The sequence below is a fragment of the Artibeus jamaicensis genome, unplaced genomic scaffold (genome assembly GCF_021234435.1).
Source record: "Artibeus jamaicensis isolate MK-2021 breed Jamaican fruit bat unplaced genomic scaffold, CSHL_Jam_final contig_1128, whole genome shotgun sequence".
Taxonomy (NCBI): domain Eukaryota; kingdom Metazoa; phylum Chordata; class Mammalia; order Chiroptera; family Phyllostomidae; genus Artibeus; species Artibeus jamaicensis.
Genome location: NW_026521220.1, coordinates 271,247 through 285,108, shown reverse-complemented (window position 1 = coordinate 285,108; position 13,862 = coordinate 271,247). Strand labels below are relative to the sequence as shown.

The following is a 13,862-nucleotide window of genomic DNA, read 5'->3' as shown; positions in this document are numbered from 1 at the left end:
ATGACTCCATGTTTGTCAAGCTGCGCCCCAGAAGGACAGAGCTGCCATTCAGGAGATAGAAAGCAGGTAGGAGAAGCAGATTTGCAGAGGAAAGTCCAGGGCCCTGGGGAGCTCCAGCGTTGGGACGCCAAGGAGATGGGGGAGAATCAGCCAGAGAGACTGAGGACAAGGGGCTGGGGAGGCAGCAGGAAAGGAGGAGAGTTGGGTGGTGAAATGGGGAGGAAGGGAGGACTGGCAGTTCCAGAGGTTCTCCAGGGCCGGGCCCGGTGAAACAAGGACCAAGAACTGACTACAAGGATATGCCACGTACAATTTAAAAAGGAAGGAAGGAAGGAAGGAAGGAAGGAAGGAAGGAAGGAAGGAAGGAAGGAAGGAAGGAAGGAAGGAAGGAAGGAAGGAAGGAAGGAGAACCAGCCATGTGGAGGACCCAGGCAAGAGCAACTGATATCCATCAAACACCTGTTGACTGAACAAAAACATAAAAGAAAAGAGAAATTTGGTAGAATTATTCTTCTACTTCAATTTCCTTTAATGATACCACAATATATTTTGCTCACTAAGCAATAACCCTATAACAGGGGTCACAGTACAGAAATCAGTAAGTCGTAACATACGGCACAAGTGTGAGGAGGCCAAGGTGTGTTTGGGCTGTGCAAAAGCCAACGCGAGTGCCACAGTGACGCACAGTAACACGGGCAGCAGACCGCCGCTTTTCCAGGGACAGAACGGAGGACTTCAGAGCCTGGGAGTGGCTCAGGCAAGAGACTGGGGGCCTCATAGCCCAGGAAGAGATCGTGTTGCCAGAATTCTCTGCTGAGGAATAAACCAAGGGAGGAGGGTCACTGCAAACACTGCTTTGCCACAGTCGATTTCTATATCAGGTTTATAAAAAAGAAGATTCAAATATAAATCAGAGAGCTGTACCTCTGAGTTGCCTACTCTACCTCCAAACTACCACTCCAACAACCTACCTCTGTGAGACCTTCCAGTCCTGCACCAGGGTCTGGCCCTACCTGGGCAGCCTGGGTTTGCCCTGCACCCGTGGCTGGCCCCACCCCTCCTGTTGGACCTACTGCACCGCAACCCACTGTGTAATTCACAGGAGGCATGTCTAACTCCCATTCTAGGCTGTGTGGTTCCAGAGGCCGGTGCCATTTCCTGGTATGCACTGGGTTTACTGGGATAGGAAAACTTCCCTAATCTGATGAAGAAAACATACATGCAAGTCCCGTGAGGGCAGAGTGTCTCAAGCATGTTTCAGTAACCAAAGAAATGGTTATTGAACTAAACTGAGTTAAATGGAAACATTTAGGTAATAAACTACTTTAAGAGTTAAAGGAACTACCAACGGAATGGCTTTCCTGCCTTAAAAACTTCAGATTATTTTGCGTATAGACACCTAGATTAAAGTAATAAAGGAGTTACCATGGAGCCCCCAAAGGGGACCGCCACACTCACCAGCCACCACGCTAGATTCCGGCCAGCCAGGAAGAAGTCTTCTACTGTTCCACGGCTGCTCGATATAATTGCCTTAAAGAAACAAAGGAAAACAAAACAAAACAAACAACAATGGAATATAGAAACAACACTGCTACAGAGACGTAGGACTCTTCTGGGCTCCCAAGTCCTCTTTTCCCTTCTTTCCTTTTCAGGAACAGAAGCCCACGCTCCCTGAGTGAGAGGAGGGCTCGTCGCTGCCTCGCTGGCACCACAGTCCCTTCCAGCTCTGACGCTGTGTGGGAATGTCCATTTTTCTACACTCTCATGAAAATAATACTGCTTTATTTTTCCCAACTAGCGCACTAGTGCCCTGGTTCCGGGCAGAGCCTCAGAGACAGGAGGTTTAGTGACTGCACGGATCGATCAGGGATGGCGGGTCCGAACGTGTGCACGGCTTCTTCCAGGAGAGTGGTCACACCACCGCCACTCTAGGGTCTTTCAAAGGGTGTCCTCTCCACTCGGGGTTCCCAGCTCTGGTTCCCAGAGCCTGGAAGAGTCATAAGACAGTACTGGCTGGGGATTCCCTGGACTGCCCACGACTAGTGCAACCCAAGGATGAGAGCCCATGGATGAGACTGCTCTTCGTGGGAAGAGTGCACTTATTACATTTCTGCCATCTGAGGTATCTGCATTATAATGGGGTCCCCTCACATCATAAAGCCTTAAACCCAAGAAACAACTCTGTCGGTCACATTTAGTCTCATTTCTACCATTCAATAAATATTTAGCAAGGGCCTACTATGTGCAGAACCTGACCTTTTCTAAAGAAGGTATCAGTCGTAGGTAGACAGAGGTGCATTAAAACTTTTAAAAGAAATTTTAAAAAATATTCTAAGATGAATAAACTCATCCTCTCTTTACATTAAAGAAAGAACCCAACTGGAAGAAGAGGAGATTCTGGGGAGGATGTGGCTTAAGCCCGTGTCTCTGCCTCTGCTCTGCTCTCTTTCCAGAATCTACAACCACAGCAGGGAGTTTCACAGGGTGGAAGATGCATCTGATACCTGCTCGAATTTCTTGGCAGAGAATAGTAAGAAAGGAAGCAAACAATAAAAAGTTTAAGTTTTACCCCTTTAGAGTCAAAATGGCAGAGTAGATAAATGCTGTGCTCACCTCCTCTGAAAACCACAACAAAAAGCTGTCCTTCACCATACTCCCCAGGCCAGACCCTGCCCAGGAGGAAATGGCCCTTGTGCCAGGGAAAGGTCAGATTGGTGTGAAAGCGTCAGCTGATGTCATGGTACCATTGTCCCTTGGCTAAGCTGCCAGCCATCAGGCCTCTGCCTGACCTGCTTCACCAAGCAGAAGTAGCTGGTAACAATGCCACCATTCACTAACTAGTGGCAGACTTGTCACTCCACATGGTCCACACCCAGCTGAAGCTTTCGTGCACGTGTGACCTTTAATTGGGGGCACATCAACAGGTCATAAGCAGGACCTTGCTGTGCGGAATCAGGCCCTTAGCAGTAGGACCACTGGACACTTTTCAGGGCTTACAATGGAGACACGGTCTCCATCCTCTGAAGGGAATTTTGTACCAGAAGAGGGGATATAGGCCCTTTATTACAAATGTAAAAAGATCTGATGTGTTTCTACAGATCATTTAAACAAACAAAAGGAACTGGCATCGGTTGTGAGAAACATCCTTTCTAGATGGCCAGGTAGCCTTGGGTCGATTACAGGCAGCAGCTGACCTTGGCCTCCATCAGAGCCTCCCCCAAGAGGAACCAGAGCCAGCATACCTGGTGGCCACTTCAGACCCAAAGGAGCACCACCAGATTAGATCCACAAGAGGCCTACCCAAAGAGTGGTCTTGGCAAGCCCCAAAGCCTGCTGGGGCAAATCCGACTCCACGGGGTCAGCCTTGTATAGGAGTTCACACGCTGTGGTCATGACCAGTACTCCCAGCACCTCAGTCTGAAGGTCAATGCCACCCACCAATGTGCCAACAGCCATCAAGGCTCAACTGCAACAGCAGGGCACACACAACCCACAGAAGGGACACACCTGGGGTGCACAGGGCAGGTAGTCAGGGAAACTGCACCACTGGGCCCACAGGTCACCTACTACCGAAGGCCACCTGGTGAAGACTGGGAGACGCAGCAGACCTACCTAATAAACGGCTTGGGGAAATGTGGACAGGTACATGCCACAAAATGAAACTAGTCCACCATCTTACACCGCATACAAGAATAAAGCAACATGGATTAAAGGCCTAAACGTGAGACCTGAAACCATAAACTCCTAGAAGAAAATGTGGGTGGTGAACTCTCTGATGGAGCTCATTTCTTATGATAGGTCTGCTCGGGCAAGGGAAGCAAAAGAACGAACGAACAATGAGGTTACATTAAAGTAAAAAGTGCACAGCAAAGGACACCCTCATGAAATGAAAGGACGACCTACTGGCCGGGAGAAGATATTCGCCCATGATACATCCAAAGAGGGACTAATACCTGAAGCTTATAAAGAACTCATACAACTTAACACCAACCCCCCATCCATGAAACAATCCAATTAAAAAATGGGCAGAGGACCTGAACAGACATTTCTCCAAGGAGAACATACAGATGGCCCACAGACGTATGAAAATATGCTCAGTGTCGCTCATCATCACAGAAATGTAAGTTGAAACCACAACGAGATATCACCTCACACCCGTAAGAATGGCTGGCATCAGTGCTGGCGAGGATGTGAGGACAGGGAGCCTTTCTGGTGGGACTGCAAACTGGTGTAGCCACTATGAAAGGCAGTAGAGGTTCCTAAAAAAATTGAAAATAGGACTACCTTATGACCGAGCAATCCTGCCTCTTGCTATTTATTTGAAAAAATTCAAAACACGAATTCAAGAAAAAACACATCCTTATGTTCACTGGAGCATTAGTTACAATAGCCAAGATGTAAAAGCAACCTAAGTGTCCATCAGTACCTCACTATGTAAAGAAGATGTGGCGTATACATACAATGGAATATTACTCAGTCATAAAAACAATGAAATTTTACCACTTGTGACAACAAAGATGGACCTAAAAGGTATTATGGTAAGTGATGTGAAATGCAAGACAGAGAAAGACAAATACTGTATGATTTCACTTATATGTAGAATCTAAAGAACAAAATAAACAAACAAAACAGAAACAGACTCATAGATGCAGAGGAAGAACCTGATGATTTCTGGGTGGGAGGAGGGTCAGGGGGCTGTGTGAACAGGGTGAAGGGATTAAAAAGTACAAATTGGTAGTACAATTGTAATAACTATGTATGGTGCCAGCTGGGCACTAGGCTTATAGAAGGGACCAATTCCTAAATTATATAATATTCTAACCACTATGGTGTACACCAGGAACTAACAGAAACCAATATTGAATTTCAACTGTAATTGAAAAATAACAAAGAAAAGTTTTTCCCATTTAACACTGTGCCAGAGACAAGGCACCAGCAGCCAAGGCATCAGCAAAAAAGACCGACTCGCCAGCTCCCTGTGGATGCTCAGCCGACAGAAGCTGAGGAATGCACAGAAAGAGCCCGAATGTGCCGGTGCAGGCAATTCTGTTCCCCGAGAAAAGGTGGTTGGTTTAATAACCGGAAGTACAGGAAGCTGAACTCCCCCATCACTTTACATATAAAAGTAAATCCCAGACGTTTTAGAGATTTAAATGTCTCAAACCATAGAATATTAGAAGAAAATTTAGAGTAATATTTGCATAAACTTGGAGTGGGGAAAAGCCAACTGGGAAATCTAGAAGATGTAAAGAAAAAGGGAGAGAGTTCACTTCTGAGTGAACAAAAGTTCAAATGACAACAAGGCACCATTAATAGAGTCTGGACCAGTGGCTCTCAACCAGGGTGGTTTCTGTCCCATCCCTCCAGGGGACATGCGGCAATGTCTATTTGGTTGTGAATGGGTACAGTCAGGGATGCTTCTAGGAACTGCATAACATACAGGTCAGACCCCACAATAAGAAATTAACTGGTCCCCTACTTCCGGTCAAGATGGAGGTGTAGGTGGAAATACTGCGCCTCCTCACACAACCAAAATTAAGGACAGCAAAGATTTAGAAACAAAAACACAACCAGAATAGACAGAAAACTGAACTGTACAAAAGTCTGACAACCATTCATCCAGACCAGTAAGAGGGGCGGAGAGGGGTCTCAGCAGGACAAGCAGTGGTTGGCAGACCTGGGCACACAGGCAGCGTGGGGCCAGCAGACCCCAGGCGTGGGGGGGAAACATGCAGACCCAGAGGGAGAGCAATGGAGTTGGCTGACCGCGGTCCGACTTCGCATGCAGATAAACTAAGCAAAAACAGGCAGTGAAACAGACTGTACAACCCAGGGCCCCAGCGATTGGAAATTAAGCCTAAAAGCACCGACCGAAAACAGTTGTGGGGGTTGAGGTGCTGGGAGACACTCCCAGCCTCACAGGAGAGTTCGTTGGAGAGACCCACAGTCTCTCTCAGACCCTGGAATGTACACAAGCCCACCCACCTGGGAACCAGCACTAGAAGGGCCCAGTTTGCTGTGGGAAGCAGCAGAGGGGACCTAAATCTGAGAGAGAGCACAGAACAAGCGCCATTGCTCCCTCTCTGAACCCGCCCCCACATACAGAGTCACAACCCAGCCACTGGGTTGCCCCACCCTGGTGAACACCTAAGGCTCCGCCCCTCACAGGTAATAGGCTCAACCAGACAAAAAATTATGGCTCAAACAGAAGATCAAATCAAAGCCCCAGAGCCAATACTTTTAAGCCAACCTATCAGATGCACAGTTCAAAGGACTGGTGAGCAGGATGCTCACAGAACTGGTTGACTCTGGTCACAAATTAGATGAAAAAATGAAGGCTACACTAAGTAAAATGAAGAAAAATGCACAGGGAACCAATGGTGATGGAAAGAAAACTGGGACTTAAATCAATGGAAGGAACCAGAAGGAAGAAAGAAACATTTAACCAGAAAAGATGAAAAAACAGGAGAACTTAGAGCCCCAGAGCTGATAAATCTAAGCGAACAAGAAATTGCCAACCTATCAGAGGCACAGTTCAAAACACTGGTGATCAGGATGCTCACAGAACTGGTTGATTTTAGCCACAAATTAGAGGAACATATGAAGGCTAAACTAATTGAAATGAAGGGAAATGCACAAGAAAGCAATAGTGATGGAAAGGAAACTGGGAATCAAATCAAGGGAGTGGACCAGAAGGAAGAAAAAAATGACCAAACAGAAAAATATGAAGAAACAAGAATTCAAAAAAATGAGGAGAGGCTAAGGAACCTCCAGGACATCTTTAAATGCTCCAACATCCGAATTATAGGGGTACCAGAATGGGAAGAGGAAGAGTCACAAGTGGAAACCTTATTTGAACAAATAATAAAAAAGAACTTCCTCAATCTGGTAAAGGAAATAGACTTCCAGGAAATCCAGGAAGCTCAGAGAGTCCCAAAGAAGTGGGACTCAAGAAGGAACACACCAAGGCACATCATAATTATATTAGCCAAGATTCAAATGAAGGAGAGAATCCTAGAAGCAGCAAGAGATAAGGAACAGTCACCTACAAAGGAGTTCCCATCAGACTCTCAGCTGATTTCTCAAAAGAGACCTTACAGGCAAGAAGGGGCTGGAAAGAAGTATTCCAAGTCATGAAAGGCAAGGACCTACATCCAAGATTGCTCTATCCAGCAAAGCTTTCATTTAGAATGGAAGGGCAGATAAAGTGCTTCTCAGATAAGGTCAAGTTCAAGGAGTTCATCGTCACCAAACCCTTACTATATGAAATGTTAAAGGGACTTATCTAAGAAAAAGAAGATAAAAAAACATGAACAGTGAAAAGACAGCAAACTCACAGTGATTAACAACCACACCTAAAACAAAAGTAAACTAAGCAGACAGCTAGATCAGGAGTGGAGCCACAGAAATGGAGATCACATGGAGGGTTAGCAACAGGGGAGTGGGAGGAGGAGAAGGGGGAGAAGGTACAGAGAATAAGTAGCATAGATGGTAGGTAGAAAATAGACAGGGGGAAGGCAAGAGTAGTGTGGGAAATGTAGAAGCTAAAGAACTTATGACACATGGACATGAACTAAAGGGTGGGAATGTGGGTGGGAGGGGTGTGCAGGGTGGAGGGGATGAAGGGGGGAATGGGACAACTGCAATGGCATAATCAATAAACTATATTAAAAAAAAAGAAAGAAATTAACTGGTCCCAAACATCACTTGTGATGAGGCTGAGAAACTGACCTAGACAAATCATAGCTTGGAAAAAATATATTAGCAATTCGAGTGACAGACAAGTTTATAACAATAAAAAAAATGTGCAAATAAACTGGCTATTCACCGAAGAGGAAAACCAATGGAAAAGATGCCCAGCCTCACTAGGATCCCAGCAAGTGCAAATTAGACCCACAATGAGATGCCTCTATTCACCCATCAGACCGGCCAATTACACAAGCAGCGATGAGCAAGGCTGGTGAGGAGGGCTTGGGGAAAGGGCATGCCTATATGCTGTTTGTGAGATGTACATTTTAATACGTTTTGTCGACTGTTACTTAATTTTAAGTAAACATAGCCTTCTGACCCAGCAATTCCAATTTCAGAATCCATGCCACACAGATTAAAAGCACCAACACATTAAAAACTGAAAAACCTACCTGGCAGTTACCTAAGTGTCAATTACTACAGAAAAGCAGAGCAGCGCACCCAGTGGTATGATGGTTACACAGCTAATAAAAACAGGAGCTAGAGCTCTCTGCTCACCTGGAGGACTCTCTCCACCATTTAGCAAGTGAAAAAAGGCAAGCTGCAGAATAATGTAGGAATATGATCAGTTTTTGTAAAGACAAAAACACAGAATCTCTACGTTTGTATCCATAGGTTTGCATAAGCACTGAGGAGGGGGAAGAAGGCTCCACAGTCCATGGTCACCTCAGAGGGATGGGAATGGATGGGGAAGACTAGTAACTTATTCTTCAGATATTTACACATCTTTTCACTTCTTAAAATAAGCATGTTATACTCTCCTAGTTAAAAACAATATATGGTTTATAAAAAGAACCAAAGGAAAGATAATAATATATGGGAGAAAAAAAAAAGATCAAAGCCTTCTGGATAACTGTGCATATTTTATGGCTCCAACAAGAACAGAAGGAACAGCAGGTTTCCTTTGGAAGTGACCAGATGGCTTACTAGTACTCTGACCTTGGCCAGACCTAGGCCCCATCTGGGCTCAGAAGAAAGGCTGGGTGGGGGCTTCTCAATTCAGTAACAGAAACTGGGGAAAAGATCCCAAAACAAGTACTAATCAGAGCCCCTGCCTCGGCTGCCCACAAGGATGTTTCTTATCACTGATGCCAGTTCTTTTTGTTTGTTTAAATGATCTGTAGAAACACATCAGATCTTTTTACATTTGTAATAAAGGGCCTATATCCCCTCTTCTGGTACAAAATTCCCTTCAGAGGATGGAGACCGTGTCTCCATTGTAAGCCCTGAAAAGTGTCCAGTGGTCCTACTGCTAAGGGCCTGATTCCGCACAGCAAGGTCCTGCTTGTGACCTGTTGACGTGCCCCCAATTAAAGGTCACACGTGCACGAAAGCTTCAGCTGGGTGGGGACCATGTGGAGTGACAAGTCTGCCACTAGTTAGTGAATGGTGGCATTGTTACCAGCTACTTCTGCTTGGTGAAGCAGGTCAGGCAGAGGCCTGATGGCTGGCAGCTTAGCCAAGGGACAATGGTACCATGACATCAGCTGACGCTTTCACACCAATCTGATGCTTTCCCTGGCACAAGGGCCATCCCCTCCTGGGCAGGGTCTGGCCCTGGGGAGTATGGTGAAGGACAGCTTTTTGAGTGCTAACATGCTGAGCTTTAATGAGTGAACGGCATTAAGAGAGACAGTCTCTATTAAGAGAACCTTGTAACACAAGAGAAAGTCTAAGCTCTTTGCTCAAGTTCAAAGAGAACACGAAAGATCCCTAAAGTTATATGTGTGTGGCCTTTGAGGTCTTGCTGGCAAGGCAAACATGGTTGAGCTCCTAAGTCAGATCAGGCAGCTCTGGGTTCAAATCTGAACTCCACAGTTTTCTGGTTGTTACTTAACTTCTTTGAACCTCAGTTTCCCCACCTGTGAAACTGGAGGAGCTAATGGGTCGTTCACACTACAGTTATGAGGCTGTGGCACTGAAGACCTCACCATTGGCACCTGTCATTGTCACCACCATCCTCACGATAACCGTAACGACTTTGCATTAACTGCTGTCTAGGTTCTAGGCAGCAGGCACAGAGAAATCTGACCCAGCTGTTTATCTGGGACAGGGAGGGAAGGTGGGTTCGGTCAAGTACAGCTCCACTGCTGAGAACGTGAACTTGCCCTTGCCTGGAAGGGCAAGGATAGTAATGAGGCAAAGGGAGGGTGGAGAGGTCTGGGCTGAGGGCTGTGCACAAGCAGGGGTGGGGATGCGAGAGTGCTGCAGGTGGAGGTGGGGACCAGGCGACTGGCAGGGACGGTCAAGGGCGGCCCGGAGCCCTGCCCTCCCCTGTAGAGCTTGTCGTACCCACATTCCGATGCCCAGGACCAACAGGAAGTACAAAACCATCACCACGATGTCTACAGCGTTGTTGACACCGGAGTCCACAGCACTCCAGTTAGAGGCGATGCCAGACCAGGGAAAGTACATGGCTGGGTGTCCAGGCTGACCGGGCAGGGCAGGGCTGGCTCCGCTGGAGGCCGCAACGGCTTTGACTTTGACTTCCGGCTTCGGCTCTGAGGGCTGCAGGGCATCCTGGGAACGGCCGCAAGGTAGCCTGGGAGTTCCCGGGCAGCAGTGGCAATGCGTTGCCGGGAGCAGCGAGTTCCTTGCTCCTTCGGGGTTGTGCTGTGTGCCGCAAGTTTTCACTGCCAGTCCAGGCACAACGCCCTGGCTTTGTTGGCACGGTCGCTTCATCCCAGACTACGTGCGGGTCCAGGCTGGGGCTAGTGGGAGGCTGCCCAGGTGGGATCCGTAACTGACTTTACGAGCCATTTCGGGACCTTGGGGCAAAAGGGAGAGACCAGTAACACTGTGAGGGTCTTTATTAATAATTTTGATTTTTTGCTCACCGTGGATTTCTGGCATTACTTTATATTTATTAAAATATTACATTAGAATATTATCTCTCTTGAGTCCTGAGGTTTTTTTGATGCCTCCCTAAATTTTGCCCCTAGCAAAATGCCCCACTCGGTTCACCCTGGTCATGGACCCTTTGGATCAACTGATGAGGGTCCTTAGCTTTTCGCAGTTTGACTTTTATTGGTGAATTTTCATTCTAAGCCAAGCAGCAACTCTCCTTGGTGTGTTTCTCTGCTAAATTGTAGTTTTAGAAATTTAGGTCAATAATGCTAGTACTTATAATTATAGCTAATGCTTACAGAGCTCTTGCTAGGTGCCAGGCCTCCTTCTGTGCATTTCGCATATATGAACGCATTTGATTCTACAAATTAACCAGTTAGTCTGTGCCCATGACCACGAGCCAGGGAGGCTGCTCCTTGTGCCAGTCGGAGGTCTACGGTCTCCTGAGCAGAGTTCCACAGAGCCAGTTTAGTTCAGTGCTGTCTGGAAGACGTGCAATATGAGCCATGACATCACTGACCAATAAACATTGTACCTATTAAGGTGCATGACCTGATGTTTTGGTGTATGTGTATATTGTGAAATAATCACCGTATCAAGCTAATGAAGATATCAATTACTTCAGTTACCACTGTGTGTGTGTGTGTGTGTGTGTGTGTGTGTGTGTGTGTGTGTGGTGAGAACACTTGAGATCTACCCACTTGGCAAATGTTAAGTGTATGACACATTATTATTAACCCTAGTCACCAGGCTGTATGCCAGGTCTCTAGGACTTGCTCATTTTATTACTGAAAGGTTGTACCCTTTGATCGATATCTCCTGTCTCCCTCTGACCCCTAGCTTCTGGTAACCCCCATTCTACTGCCCGTTATTATGAGTGCAGCTTTTTAGAAAAAGATTTTAACATTGAGTACGATATTTTAAAAATATTGCATGGTGAGATCACGCAATGTTTTTCTTTCTGTGTCTGGTTGATTTCACTTAGCATAATGTCCTTCACGTTCACCATGTCTTTGCAAAATTATGTATACTGCTATGCATACACCTCACATTTCTTTATCCATTCATCTGTCCATAAGCACCTAAGTTGTTTTTATATCTTGGCTACTGTAAATAATGGTGCAATGAATGTGGGGGTATAGATGTCACTTTCAATAGAGTTTTTATTTCTTTCAAATGTACACTCAGAAGTGGGATCACTGGGGCATGTGGCGGTTCTGTTTTAAGTGTTCTGGGACCCTCCATGCTATTTTCCATAGTGGCTGCACCGGTTTCCATCCCAACCAACAGTGCGCCAACATCCTCACCAACACTCATCTCCTGACTCACTGAGAGCTGCTACCCTAACAGGTGGCCTGGATGCTCATTTCCTTGATTAGTGATATTGAGCAGCTTTTCATAGACCTGTTGGCTGTTTGTACGTTTTCTTTTGAAAAATTTCTATTCAGGGTCTTTGCCCATTTCAAAAATTGGGTTATTTGTGGGTTTTGTTGCTATTGAGTTATATGAATTCTTTATACATTTTAGACAGTAACCTCTTACCAGGTGTGCTGTTTGCAAATATTTGGTTGGTTTTCCATGATGTGCGCCACAGGTACAATTGAACATTTTTCCATAACCATGTTAAGAAAGTAAAGGAAATGGGTAAAATTAATTTAAGTAATGTATTTTATTTAACTAATATCTCCAAAATATTATCATTCAGTATGTAATCAGTGTAAAAACTGTCAAGATATTTCATATTCTTTTTTCCCTCAGTAAATCTTTGAAATCTGATGTGTATTTTACACATCGCAAGTCTCATGCTGACTTCTTACCAGAAATACTTGATGTGTCCTTAAATTTAATAAAACGTACAATTCAAAATGTAGATTCACAAACCAAGTTGTTTTAAACATACTTAAAAATTTTCCAGTAGCTAACTATGTTATCAACATTTTATTTTCCTTTAAGTCAATAACAAAACTGGTTCATCTTTTTAGAAGAATTGATTTGACTTTGAAGCAAAAGCGTATTAGTTTCAAAATTCTGTCTGTCCAAGTTAAGTCGTCCCCTAGCCCTTGTGGTCCACTCAGTATCGTTAACATTGACTTCAAAGAGACATTACAATTTTGAAATGCGTTTCTAAATTGGTCAATCTCGCAAAAGCTCTTTGGGCCTTTCTGGGAGTTTTGGCCTCCAAATTACACAGCACAGCCAGTAACAATGAAAATCTCTGACATGTTGACTCATGTTTGGAGAACATGTACAATCATTGTTGTTGACTTGTATTATGAAGTCTCCATTTGAACATAAATTCCTACACTTGGCTGGATTACAAATAGGCCTTTCCCTCCTTTAACTTTAAATTTAGCTCATCTGTGTACACCATATATTCGTGAGAAATGTAAGTAAGGCCGAATGCCATCTATTGCCTTTGATCAATGAATATTCGACAAGCATTCCTTCTGCTTCAGGAAAACCGTAAAACACGTAAATTGTAACTGACATCACAGTAATTCTTTATAAAATTTCCAATAGTCAACCAGTGACCATCGGCAAAAGCACATCATCGAATTCACCACCTTCTACATTTTCAACGGTTTCCTAGAGCAGTGGTCCATCTCTGCACACGTACACACACCGGTTCCAACAACTGTGTCTATCCATGATGCTCTTCGTCAAGTCTGCCATAAAAACTAGGCACAAATATCTGAATATGTCTCACCGGGTGGGACAAAGCAATAGGGAAACATGAGTCTCCTGTTTTAAAATTCCATTCAACCTGGTGTTCTGACCCAACATAGTTGGAGCCCTATTTGCCATGATAAAAACTATTGATATTTTTCCATATTCACCCGAAAATCTTTGATCAATATAAAGAAGGTTAAAAATATGTATGCCAAAAGTTTGATCTTTTAGGTCATGAATTGGCAACATTTATTCATAGGTTTGGGTGTTCTTTGAGACAAAATGTTTCAAAATGATTAATCGGGACCTATTTCATGTCACCTATGAAAGGTACTTGAAAACTTTCCAATGTTGAGTCTATCTACTTTCGATATTATTAGGAAGGGCCTGCATTGTATGGGCAATCATCTTGAGACAATTGAAAAAATTTTGTTTTTTTGTAAAATATCTTTTTTTGTAGCATTTTATCATAATTTTCTAACAAATTTCCATAACGGGAATACTTCCTTTTGTCATTTTTCCATCTAAATTGTTTTTCTTTTTGGTACAAGAATCCAAGCTGTTTTAGAGCTGGCTGAAGTACAAACTCAAATTCT

General features: G+C 44.6%; 1 protein-coding gene across 6 annotated transcripts in view; it reads right to left on the bottom strand.

Annotated features, from left to right (window-relative positions):
• The window catches only part of LOC119059206 (sodium/glucose cotransporter 1-like), a 71,298-nt gene that overhangs the window by 45,300 nt on the left and 12,136 nt on the right, over nt 1–13,862 (bottom strand). For 5 of the 6 annotated variants that reach the window (XM_037158796.2, XM_053665045.1, XM_053665063.1 and 2 more), the window contains 2 exons: nt 10,042–10,517; nt 1,459–1,530 (listed from right to left, as the gene is read on the bottom strand). In XM_037158796.2, coding sequence (XP_037014691.2) covers nt 1,459–1,530; nt 10,042–10,431 — 462 coding nt within the window. In that variant the 5' untranslated portion in view covers nt 10,432–10,517. Of the gene's footprint in view, nt 1–1,458; nt 1,531–10,041; nt 10,518–12,138; nt 12,197–13,862 lie in introns of those variants that run through there. The other variant, XM_053665053.1, reaches the window with a different exon arrangement.